Here is a 13,290-nt window from a genome sequence, read left to right as displayed (position 1 = left end):
AGGATTTGGGCTGTTGGAAGGCGGAGCGTGGAGGTCTGGATATTGTGTCATCAGTAGGCATGCTCCCTCCTGCAGCCGTGACATCACTGCAGCATTCCTTTCCACAGAGCTGGAACAACAGAGACCCCCATCACTCTCCGCATCGCCATCTCCTGTTAACCCTCTCTGCACATTCCTCCCTCTCCCTCTCTTCTTCCAGGCTGACCCATATCAATCAGGAAAGTTTTATTCAGCGCTCGGTCTCTTGCTCCATCTTCCTGTTTGACTTTTAGGAGGAACCTGACACGCTTTGGCTCAAGAGAGTAATCATAATATTTACTGATCAGCACATCTGATATTACTAAGACTGACTGTGATGGGGAACAGCAAACACAACAAAGCACTTCTTCATAGCTCCCATAGACATCACTCTGTACCCCCCCCCCCCCCCCGCCCCCCTTCTCCTAATATACCAACATCTCCTCTTGCACAATGCCCTGATTCACTGCACCGTAATGCCGCTGGTCCTGGAAAGCTGAGCACAAAAGCTCCCGATGAAGTCCAGCACCTATTATCGGACAGTGTTTTCTGCTCTGTGTGTCCCAAATGGAAGCAGTGCCATGAGACACTGATAGAGAGTCAGGGCTTAAGTGATATAATGTTGTGGGGGAAGGGACGAAGGAAAGAGGGAGAAGAAAAAAGGGAGGCAGACTCAACCAGGGAGGTAGGAAAAATAAAGCTGACAGAACAATGAGGGAGAACTGCACAAGGGAGAAAAAGAGGGCAGTTTGAAATAGAAATTTGCTGGAAAAGGCAGGTACAGTCACATCCTGCTGGCATGCAGAGAGATAAAGAACTGGGAGTTTGCTTGTGTGTGTAGGTGTGTGTGTGTCTCTGCCTGCCTGCTTGCTTCTGGGTAAAAACCTTATGAGGAACTTTATGGCACTGTGTATTTGTTAAAAAAAAAAGAAAAGAAAAAAAGGCTGTGTGATTTTGGTATGAGTGCACACATGTTGCATAACTCAGTGTGGGTGTGTGTCTACGTTCATGCACTCTTGTTTGAGTGTGTGTGTGTGTGCAGCCTGCCAAGTTTTCATAGTAGATGAATGTGTCATGTCTTTTACTGCACTTTGTCCGAGATTAACTGTTCACCTTTTACGGTCGGGAGGGAGGCGGTGTTGTCATTCAGCCAGAGAAGGAGGAGGAGGGGTCGACTGACGGAGGGAGGTACAGAAGGAAAAGGAGTGGCCTTCTGCAGATAGCAGCCCCTCTCTACCGGAGTAAAGTCTTCTCTCTGAGGCAGCTCATAGGAGGGAAAATAAACCAGAGATTTGGGAGATACAGAACGGGAAAGAAGAAAGAAGCAAAGAGAAAGCGCATTTTCTTCCAGGTATGTGACACAGTGAGTGGTTTTAAAGCATACAGATGATTCACATTTGTGCTTTATGACTCTAGTACCATTCATTATGGTTAATGAGAGCTGTAAGCGGGTGAATACAGCTGTGCAACTATACCTAGATTAAATTAGATCAACATGATAGGAAATAAATGTCTGTTTTGTCTTCAGTATGAGTTCTTGTAGTTTATCGTTGCTTGATATTACAAACTGAGCCTGTGGTTTATGCTGTGTTTCTCTCTGTCGCAAGCAGTCATGAGTTTATTCTTCTGTCTTCCTTTCAGGCTGCGTGAGACTTTTGTACATTCATGGCATCAGCAGCTCCACCAAAAAGGGTGGTTTCTTCTGTCTTCATCACTCTGGCTTCTCCTCACCGAGCCACCGTGACCCCACAGCAGCAGCCTGCCCTTCAAGCCCACAGTGCCCCGGCTAGAGAGAAACTGCATCCTGCTGTAAGAGTCAGCCCAGGTGACAGCATACCTGCCCTCAGGCACAGCAGAGAGGACAAGTCACCGCCGTCAGAGTCTTATGGCGGCCTAAAGAGCAAAGGCTTGACTAATGCGGGGTCCTTGGCCCTGGTTTCAGGCCCACAGAGCCACAATCCCCCCAAACGTGAACCAGGCAAAACACAGCTTCAAGAAAAAAATGACCAGAGGAGTTCATCAGGTATTTATTATATACTTGTTTTTTTTCCATAGTTAAAAAGACTATCTATAAAATATTAGAAAATGGCCCTGCAAGGCCCTTTATTGGGTCTTCCCCAGATCAGAATGATAATTTATGTATTTCCTGACCTGCATTTCAAAATATCTGATCCCAAAATGTAAAATATTGATTTTATACATCTAAAAGACTTTTAAAAGAGCCAAAAAAAAAAAATTCCAGCCAGTTTCCCAGACAGGGATTGAGCCTTGTCCTAGACTTAAAGAAAAAAAATAAATGAGGATCTCCTCAGAAAAGTTTCTAGGCTTAATTCATGTCTGGGAAACTGAGCCCATGTGCTTTGGTAAGGTTTTCAGTCACTATGAGCCCCCAGAACAGCTGCAGCTCTCCTTGGCATTGATCCTCCAAGTCTTTGACTTCTACTGAAGGAATCAACAGATTCTCCTAAAAGATGTTCCCTATTTGTATCTGTTTCTTTTTTATGATGGTGGTTCTCATGGAGATATGAAATTGGGATGACATAAGGTGAACGTGTAGGCCATAAACCATGATTCATCAAACCATGTTTTACACCCTCCTGCCCCGTGGATAAGGACAGTTTTTTCCTGGAAGAGACAACTCCCATCAGGACACAAATATTTTATTGTTAGACAAGGGTTACTAAAGCAAGAGTGTCAAACTGACATCAGGTGCTGAAAATATACACTATACAGATACGCTTGAACTTGAGGTAAAATGTATGTCCTACATATCTTCTCTCAAACATGTAACACCTGAACCAGTGAACAAAAAGTCACTGTGCAGACTGCTGTATCAACCAGGAGGGCCAAAATGCATGGGGAATTTAAAGTGATGAGTGATCCAGAATAAAATCAGTGAAGGGCCATGGGGGTCTCAATTTTAAAACATGTACTCTGAAAGGACAAGTAGACCAAAACTATGTCAGCACAGCGCATCAGTACATTGTGATTAAACATTCAGTTTTTTCATCTAATTTGTCATTAGTCTGTTTTTTAAATCAGCTGTCTATGCTGCTACAAAATCATCTAAAACTGTGTTCTCATGCCAAACAGAGCTTTTCCCTCCTCCTCCCCCTCCCTCTGATGCACCGCCTCTATGTCCGGGAGAGTTGCCCTCTGAAGAATCAGCACTTCCACCACCTCCTCCAGCCCAAGAGTCTTTCCCCCACCCCGTGACCCCAGGCCAGCAGCCAGTTTACAACCCAGAGGTATGCAGACTTATCTTACAGTGTCACTATAACAAATGACATTTAAAATCTTCCAGTTTGCAGCTTCAAAAACGTGATGCCAAATTTCCTTTAAAAAAAATGCCTTCAATTATTTTAAACACACAAGTATTTATTTTGTCTGCAATGAAGGATTAGCTTTCCACAGCTTTTCCACAAGCCTTTCACAGTGGCTGTAAAGCGCCATCACCAAAAAATAAAGAACAGGGCTCTTATACGACCATCTTACTAAAAGTGTGCACTCTTGCTTTCACAAAATCACCAACTTCCAAACTGCTCCCGTAAATAAACAAAAACTTTATTGCTCCATGTCTGTGTAGACAAAGATCAGTTTGGGGGGAGGGGGGGGGACTGCTAAATTACTTTCTTCCTCTCTGGTTTCTGAGAATTTTACTGACTGAATAAAAGCAGAAAGGTTTCCCTTTAAAAACGCTTAAACTCAACAACTCATCTTTGTATCACCAGCAGGTCTTTACACGAAAGAGTAGGTAAAGTCTTTATGCGACTGGTGAAAAGGGTTAGAAATAATCTGTTAAACTCAGTAGAATTAAAATGTTTGAAGTATTAAAAAAAATAGTATTCACCACCCATTTTAAACCAAACCTTAAAACCACAGTGAAATTAAAATGTTTGTGTGGCTTGGTCCTGATGATGTGCTGTGGATGACTCTGGTGTTTCTTACGCCTGTCACATTCAGAGCCACTTTTAAACAACTCCCACATGTGTTCAAAATCAAGCGCTGCTAAATTATGCAGTTCGCCTCTGTAGGCCAAACTCAACTTGTCAGTTTAATAATGCGCTTTACATTTAAGGTGAAAGCAAGAACACCATCTAGTGGGTTAAGCTCAGATGACCAAATCCACAGGATCCACCAAAACAGCCAAGACAAAGAGAGCAAAGGTAACCTGATCTCTTTTTATACTTTTTGCCACTCTGCGTGCCACATTATTATAACCTGGTTTGACTTTGTGTGTGTGAACAATGCAGATCTGTGCGGCTTCTGTCGAAAGCCAATGGCTCCTTCTGAACCTGCGATAGAGGCCTTAAACAGGACTTACCATGATGGCTGCTTCCAGTGTAGATCTTGTCACATTCCCTTGGCTGGTAAACAGTACTACAACAAGGCCGGGATCCCGCTCTGTGAAGACTGTTACCAGGTAGTGCAATGCAGCGTGTTAACCAAGCTGTGAATATACATGCAAACTTTAACCTCCTGAAACCTGAGCTCTTCTTTGGGTTTAATTTTCGTGTTTCTTATAGCTTTTTGAGATTAGCTGGACCTGATGAGTAGAAAAACTAAACATCACCATTGAACAGAAAGGATTTTTTAAAAACTGGTTTATTTTACAGCAATGTCACCACTTCTGAACATTTTTGAAGTGTTGAAATACTGAGCAGAATGAAGCAAAAGGTGCAGAAAGCCCAAAATGTATCCTCATATGAGGACACAAGGTGTCAGGTGGTTAAAAAAAAAGCTCAAAGCCATGTTTTTTTTTTGTTTTTGTTTTTTTTTTTTTACATTGTGCATGCATATTTTAAGCTCAATGTAATGTTTCACAGGACTGCTAAATGGTTCTTATACAGCGCCTTTCTACTCTTTATACTACAAGCCTCATTCACCCATTCACACACACACACACATTTTTTTCTAAGCCTGAGCGCTCTCTGTCTAACATTCACACTCTGATGAATGCATCATGAACCGGGGATCAAACCACCACCACCCTACAGTTAGTAGACAGCCTGCTCTACCTGCTGGACACAGACGCCCCATTCAAGTAGAATGTCTTTCTCCACTACATTCATTAAAACTATAAGTGAAGACAAATTATTTGCAAGTTCTTCATTGCTGAACCAACCATTTCCCTGCACTATTTCCTCTCCAGTCAGCTTGAGACCACTGATTCTCTAATCAACCAGCAGAGTTACTGAGCATGCATAGTGATACACCTGTACCCTTAGAACAGTGGGTAGGAGAGGGAATCCAGGAAGTCAAGTTAAATCAAAGTTTCTTTCAAACAAAAATGGCTCCAGATTTTCATAAAATCCCATAAAATGCTGGATAAATCTGTCATCGTGATTTGTTACAACAGACTGGAGAGCAATAAAAAAGCCATGAAGCATGCAAACGTATATCTGTGTGGCCCCTCATCGTGAGTCCCAAATTGGACCAACAATTCAGATCAGATGGGATTTTCATACTTACAACATGTAAATAAATGTTCAAGCACTTGAAATTATCACATGTGGTGAGTAAAATGTGCAGAGGGCGGGGGGGGGGGGGGGGGGGGGGGTCTGAGAGAAGACAAATAACTAGATCTATGTCCAGGTTCATGTTTTCATAAAAACAACCAAGCTTGGTAAACTTGCACTGTTTGATGCCTCAAACATTTTCAGAAACAGACCCAAAGCAAAACAACAACAAAAAAAAAGCAGATTAAAACGTAAATTTTTAAGGTAATTAACAATGTATCTTTCTCCATGTCTTAGGCCAGTTTGGAGCTCTGCTGGGCATGTGGGGACGCTATCACAGATCACATAATCCGCGCACTCGAGCGAGCATACCATCTTTCTTGTTTCACCTGCACAACATGTAAGAGGCAAATTGGAGAGCAAGCTTTTGCCCAGGGAGAAGTTGGAGAAGTTTACTGCCTTCAAGACTATTACAGGTATGAAAGGGAAAAAACTATTTGAAGGGTTTAGGTAAAGGATCAATATATACAGTTGTGTTCCACTTGATTTGACATGTTATTACAATGCTGTTGTCGCATTATAAACTATCCCTTTGTCTACAAGTGTAATAAATTTTTCTTTTTCATCTAACATTGTAAAGAAAATACGCTCCAAAGTGTAGTGCCTGTAACCAGCTTATCATTCCACAAGAAGATGGTACCGACAGCTATACAGTTGAATGTCTGGGGCGTTCCTACCATGAGAACTGCTACAGATGTCAGGTTGGTGTTTTGTGTGTCATCATTTCCCTAGGGATTAATAAAGTATTCGGATTCTGAAACAACATACAGAGACAGATATTATTTCAGTACCAGGAATAAGTTTTTTCATATTGTGTGCAGGTCTGCGCCATCCAACTGTCTCCTGAACCGAACGAGCATGGCTGTTATCCTTTAGACGGGAAGATGCTTTGCAAGCCCTGTCACCTGAACCTGGCTTCTGGTCAGCACTAATCCCACGTGAACAGCAAGCAAGACAAGAAAAAACTGAACAAAGAGATGGGAGACTGCGCATGTGCCTTTAGAATGAATGTGCAAATGCCTTAAATGCTTCCTTCACTAGAGAAAAGCTATATTTTTACAGTATATCATGCTTTCTGAAGATTACCTTCTTCTTTTTCATCATTTTGCACTTAATACAATCTACAAAAGCAACAATTATATTCCTGCAACTCACTTTACAAAAAATGTACGAGAATAAATGGAACCCCAGTCAGTATCCTGTTTCTCGGTCATTATACAAACATATAAATAATCAACTTTAACTTGAAAAAAGGATAGAAAAATAATCTAATATATTTTATCTCTATTCGCCTTCAAACTGCATCTACATCATCAAACCAAGCAGACAAACCACTAACAAGTACGAAGTAATTGTCAAGCAGACTGTTTTTAACATTGTCTTCTGCCTTAATAAAACAAAGTTATCCGGCATAGTATCAGAGTCTCAATCGGATTCCAGGGAAATTGTTTTATTTATAGTCACTATCTCAAAAAAAACTTGCTGTAATTCATATCTCGTACACATGTATTAAATTGTTTTATGAAAAACATGTTTCTCTTTATCACTTCACTTTCTTCATTATTTATGAAGAAAATAAGGGGCTACAATATGTTGCAGGTATCAACAACAGCTCAAAATAGCGCAAAATAACAACAACAGTTGCCTCAATGTGCCTTTTATTGTAAGATAATGCCCGTACTATATTAGAGAGAAAAGCCTAACAGTCAGATGTGATGGTGACGGGGGGAAGGAAAAACACCCTTTTAACAGGAAGAAACTTCCAGCAGAAACAGGCTCAGAGAGGGCAGCCATCTGCCACAAGCGGCTGGAAAATAGACCTCAAGGATCTCTTAAGTTTTAAGGCTAGAGAAACCTGTAAGAACCCTTAACTAGGTGCAATATTTTTACACAGTGTTTACCTTTACTGTTTCACAAAAGGTTAAAAATGGAACTTCTACAATTTAGACTTTTTGAATGCAGGATATTCTATTAAAGCAGTTTAGCAGGAGCAAAGCAAAATATGAATCAAATAATAATAATCAAATCACTTGAATTATACTACTTATACTTCTAATTAATGTACTCTGAGCTAATGCTGATTTCTAATATTGATCTTGGGAGGAATGAGAGAGGAGAATGGGCACACTCTGGCCACTGGCACACTTGCCACAAGCAGTCCTCCATACAAAGTCTTCCAATTCATTTGAATCAAATGAAATTTGAAGTACAGCTGAACTTGGCTTATACAGACAAATAAACAGTCATACTACAGTCATACAACAAAAGAATAAAAAGAATATGTTCTACTATCATAAATAAAGAATAGCAGCTTTAACAGTGGTACAGGTACGTGGAGGAATAGACAGACATGTAAATTAGAGGTATTTTAGCTGTTGCACTTTGCACTTTAGGGGGATATTCCACTTAATGTGGACATGGATCAGCAATGTGCAGTGACTACTTAGAGTTTATTGTGAGTACCTCCTTCCAGAAGGCTTGCTCCGTGAGTCCCATGCTGTTGTTTCTCTCTCTCTTTTGGACTTTTCACCCACATAATTTAAGGCAAAGTTAAAAATCACATCACATGTGAATATACTTTTTATCTTTATGAATGTGTTTGTCAATCACAGCATACTTATATAATTTATAATAATAATTTGGGTGAAATAGTCAGGCATCAAAATCATGTCATTACTCAAACCATATTTTCTTACTCATCATATAGATTAGATTTATTCTTGATTAGAATTTGATTAGAATTAAGGATGATTAACCATTTAACTCCGTTTTAACATTCTGTATCATTTTTCCCATAAAAAGGCTGGATGTTAAGTCCTTTTAGTCCACTTTTGGACAGAGATGAGCAAGGGGATCGCAATCTGTTTGACACCAGAGCATACCTCCACCTCTCCCGGCTCTCTGCCGCTTGCTACCTGCTCTCACTACGGATCACAATGTTGTCTGCAAACATCATAGTCCACTGAGACTCCTACCAAACCTCTCCATTACCACAGCAAACCAGAAGAGCAGACCCCTGATGTAATCCCACCCCCACTTTGAACCCATCTGTCACTCCTACAGCACACTGTCCCGCTGTCTTCATACATGTCCAGGACCATCCTCGCATATTCCTCTGCCAGTCCTGACTTCCTCATGCAGTATTTCCTCTGGGCCTTTTACGGTCAAAACAGTAGTTTTATTACGATAAGATATAATAGATTAATTTATTTTTAGCGTTGCCCTTGTTTTCACTAAACATTCAAATAATAACTGGAAAAACACTGACTGCGTGGGACTCACAAGGCGTTGCATTGTAAAGCAGACTGTATTTTTTCACTGCCTTTATCTGTCGGTTTGGCAGAGCGATAGAGCGCTGCAAAGAATGAAACTGGTGATTTTCCTATTTCACATAGTAGTTTATTACAGAATTCATTTAACTTTAATTCAACAAGTCAGCAACTGTTACAAATTTTTAAATAAACGCGTTAAAGTGATTAAAAATTCTACTTTTCGCTGTTTTAATTAATCTTTTCCACGGCCTGATCCCCCTGGGAGAAAATCGCCCGCTGCCTGCCGTCTGCTTCACAGGGATCGCGGGGACGCGCGTCTCGCAACCAAAATCATCCAGAGCGAGGTTGATGCGCGTCCACGCAAGACAGATCGAGGACGCAGCAGCTAAAGCTAAACGGTTAGCAGGGCCATCGGGCCCGGGTCGTTCATTTTGTTCAGGCGGACCTCCGACCGGCAGGGATTAGAAACGTGCGAGATCATATGTGTGTGGAGGGGGAAAGAGTAGCGCAAGATGGTTCGGGAAACCAGACACCTCTGGGTGGGAAATTTACCCGAACACGTTCGAGAGGAGAAAATCGTGGAGCATTTTAAACGGTAGGTTACGTGTTTTCCAAACGGCGCGCGCTAGCTGTCTCACTAACATTACGAAGGGTAGGCGGCTGCTATCAATGCTAACACAGCTAATGTTAGCATTTTACGTTTTACTAGTATTGCAGTTTCTCGTGTGCTGAATGCACATTATTGGCAGTGTGGTGATGGAAATTGAAGTCATATATGTGAAGCAGAGCCGCTCGGGCCTCAAGGTGAACGATTTATAACATTCCTCGAACTTTTGTGAACGCCAAGGAGCAATTAGCTGGATTCGCTAGCCACCAAGCTTCCACCCAACCAACCATTTTGTGGGAAGTCGAGACGTTTTCACGATGTGTACAAGCCTAACGGCAGCTATCGTTAACCACAGAGTAGCATTAAATGCATTCGGTTAGTTAGCCACTGGAAAAACCTCACACTCTGTTGTTTATCTGGTCGTCAGAGTATTATATACCGATTGCTAATCGAAGGAAATTTACGAGAGCTGCCTCACGCCCGGTCCCATAAGTGTAGCTGCTTAAACTAAGCTAAGTTAGTCAGTGATGTTGGGATTAATTTGTGAAATTGTAAACCGCAAACCAGGTTTTGCTACCCTTTAGTGCTTAAATGTAAAACAAACCAACACCACAAACTGCCTTCCGGGATTCATAAGAGTTATTTGCAGCTTTGTAGCTAACACTAGGTATCTAATCTCTTGTTACGCGGCGTAAACACTACTTAAGTAGTTGGAAAACAAACATTCCTGCTAATGGGATTTATTGCTGCACACCCCTGGTAGTGGTCTGCTGTTTAAACATGGTGCGTTCTTTTACATATCCTACGTCCTATAGAAATGTCATCAATACTGCTTAGCACTTCCTCTTTATCCAAGTATTCCCAAATGTGATCATTCAGTATAATCAATTGCTAGCACTTTTAAGTTCAGAGAGTTCACCTCTTGATTTGTGGTCTTTGGTTCGTTTTCATAAAGTCCTGCCTTTAAAGTCAGTGCCATTTGCAAGCTTGCTGATTAAAAGCTGGCACATTCTATATTCTTGGCCGGTGTATATGTAATTTCCTCTTTGTCTCCATTTCAGGTATGGCCGTGTGGAGAGTGTTAAAGTTCTGCGAAAGCGCGGTTCAGAGGGGGGTGTTGCAGCCTTTGTGGATTTTGTGGATATCAAAAGTGCACAGAAGGCTCACAATGCTGTCAACAAGATGGGGGACAGAGACCTTCGGACTGACTACAATGAACCCGGGTCAGTCCCAAGTGCTGTTCGGGGCCTGGAAGACAGCTCTCCCTCGAGCAGTCGAGATGTTACAGGATTCTCTAGGGGAACGGTTGGTCCAGTGTTTGGGCCACCTGTGTCCCTTCACTCCAGAGAGGGACGTTATGAACGGAGAATAGATGGGTAAGTGGACACGGCGTCCCCTTCGAATCCAGGGAAATCTAGGTATCACACAGGTGTTAAACCTAAACACATAGTGGGGGGTATCCGTAAGGGATTGATGCCTCAAGGGGTTACACAAAGGTAATCTAGGGATCGTTCACTTTTCATCCTATTTGACTTGCCTTGCCCATTGGATCTAAGTAAATTAACTACACATTATCATTTGGTAAGGTAACTATATATTGAGAGTTTGACATCTGATGTGGATATTACATCTGTGTGGAATATCCTGGTGAGTTGTGGATTTATTACATTTTGTGGGAGTCTACCTTGGGGAGCTTGCGGATATTTTTTATAATCAACATGGAATCTATCTTTAATTTAAAAAAAATATATATATCTGGAATCACGTGAAGCTGGAAGTACATCACTGTTATGATGGATACACGTTTTTTGGAAGTATCTATATAGGTATACACTCACTTGAAGAAATCTTCCATCGTGGGATATCATTTATTTTTCCTCAAGGCAACGACTAATTGCTGGACTGTTCATTACTTTTCCTTTTTCTTTTTTTGCGCTTTGCACTTGTGGATACAGCCTGTTCTGGATTTAACTTTTGACCGAGTGGATGGAAGAAACCTTACAGTCATCACACATTAGAAGAAAGACTGGTGTAGTTCCAAGGTATCACTGTCATGTTAGGATGAGATTAACTTAATCAAAAACAGGTTTTGTTCCGCATATGGACGCTGCACCGAGAAGATTTCACAAGAACACAAAGGATCCAACCACCTGGCCACCAACAACGTTTGTGGAGCTATTCTTGCTTTTGCCATGAAGACATGAAGAGTGGATAGTTGGGATGTAACCCCCTGGATGTACGCAATATGATACCCTGTGCTGGATGTACTGATGTGGATAGGTGTAGCTGCCATTCATTTGGATTACTCAAGTATGGATGTAGCAGTTTGAGACCTCAATCAGGAAAAAGCACTCTGAGTATCTTAGAGGAAGCTGAAGACATTTTTTAAGTAACATGACACTAAACAAAGATGACATCCACTGATTATGGAGTTGTATCCGGCCCACCAGTCCAGGAGGATATTATTTACTCTGATACTTGTCTGGAGTCTACTAACCTGCGTGATGTTAAATAACTTAACATTAACCCATGGAATATTTTTTTTCCCCTGCCACTATAAAACTTTTTTAAAAATTACCGCAAAACGAGACCGATCCCATTGGATGTATTTTTTTCTCTCAGGCTCCAACTTACTGAGTAGTCAACCTGGAATCTGCCGATTACCCTGAAGCTCATCATCTTTTTAAAAAAAGATTTTATTCCATATTTATTTATTGAGGTTTTATGTTCCTATGATTTTTTTTTCCTACATGTTGCAATACTCATAAAGGTCCATTTCTGTGTATTTTTTTTTTCTTCCTTTTTCCATCCAGTGAAGAGAATTAAATAAGCCTAACTGTGGATTATACGTCAACAATCTACTGCCCTGGTGCTCAGTACATGAACATAACATGCAATGCGAGAATACGTGAAGCGTTTTTGCCTAGGTCTCTCACATTCTGACCACCTAGATTTTATTTGGATTAGTTTCGGTAACTTCTTTTCTAAAAGGTTGGTATTTCTCTGCCCTCTGCATACTTTCTTTCCTAATCTTCCTTCGTGCTTTGTTTAATCATAGTTTTGCACTGCTTTTAGGGAAATTCATTACTTAAAAGCTACAAAAGGAAAAAAAAGTAAATTTTATGAAATGTATGTATCTGCTTAGTTTTTTTATTTTTTATTTATTTATTTATTTATTTATTTATTTATTTTGAGTTTTATGACTTGTTATTTCCAGTTCATGCACTGATCCAAACCCTGCATGGCATTTCTCCATACCACATAGATTATTAGAACAAATGTCCACTTGAATACTTGGGAGAAATGTTTTATGTAGATTTGTATTTTCTCCCCATATTCATAATAATTCATGAACAGTCAACCTCTGAAACCTTAGTGTTTATTGCTGTGCCAGTAAAAACAATTGGAGACTAAGAGCAACATATCTTAAATCTGAAATAAAGTTCTGAATGTTTGTGGGCAGCTTTTTTTCCTGTGACTGTTTGTGAATTTACATCATAGATGTATAGATTATTAGATTTGGAGAAGCGTGACAAATGTAATCTGTTTGGTTTTTTTTTTGTTTTTTTTGTTCAGAGTTTTTACAGACAGTGCCAGTATTTGGGCCATTTATTGCTGTAGTGCATTTTTAAGTGAAATGCTTATTTTCCTTTTTTTTTGTTAAGAGTCTGATTAATACTTTTTATTTTCATGTTTGTCCTGTTCTTAATTTACAGTAGCTCAGAAAGCCGTGAACGTGCATATGATCACAGCCCATATGGACATCATGACCGCAGTGGTACTTTTGACAGACAGCGTCACTACAACACCGATTATTACCGCGATCGCTCTGTGTTTACTGCTGCTGGCCCAGGCAGCAGTTCTGTTGGGGGAA

General features: G+C 40.7%; 2 protein-coding genes across 2 annotated transcripts; both read left to right on the top strand.

The window, feature by feature from the left end:
• Positions 1 to 537: 537 nt before the first annotated feature.
• fblim1 (filamin binding LIM protein 1) lies at positions 538 to 7,094 on the top strand. The gene is made up of 9 exons (XM_085160503.1): positions 538 to 703; positions 1,152 to 1,369; positions 1,660 to 2,041; positions 3,112 to 3,266; positions 4,097 to 4,184; positions 4,272 to 4,441; positions 5,775 to 5,953; positions 6,118 to 6,238; positions 6,359 to 7,094. The coding sequence occupies exons 3-9, from the start codon at positions 1,684 to 1,686 to the stop codon at positions 6,467 to 6,469; spliced, it is 1,182 nt and encodes a 393-aa protein (XP_085016629.1). The 5' UTR covers positions 538 to 703; positions 1,152 to 1,369; positions 1,660 to 1,683; the 3' UTR covers positions 6,470 to 7,094.
• A 2,041-nt stretch (positions 7,095 to 9,135) lies between these two features.
• On the top strand, positions 9,136 to 12,223 carry LOC146518489 (msx2-interacting protein-like). Its single transcript, XM_085160524.1, has 2 exons — positions 9,136 to 9,404; positions 10,478 to 12,223. Exons 1-2 carry the CDS (start codon positions 9,322 to 9,324, stop codon positions 10,794 to 10,796), a joined length of 402 nt encoding a protein of 133 aa, XP_085016650.1. The 5' UTR covers positions 9,136 to 9,321; the 3' UTR covers positions 10,797 to 12,223.
• The last annotated feature ends 1,067 nt before the right edge of the window (positions 12,224 to 13,290 follow it).

The sequence above is a fragment of the Neolamprologus multifasciatus genome, chromosome 5 (genome assembly GCF_963576455.1).
Source record: "Neolamprologus multifasciatus chromosome 5, fNeoMul1.2, whole genome shotgun sequence".
NCBI classification, from domain to species: Eukaryota; Metazoa; Chordata; class Actinopteri; order Cichliformes; family Cichlidae; genus Neolamprologus; species Neolamprologus multifasciatus.
The sequence above is the reverse complement of the archived record's forward strand: the minus strand, read 5'-3'. Positions and strand labels throughout refer to the sequence as shown.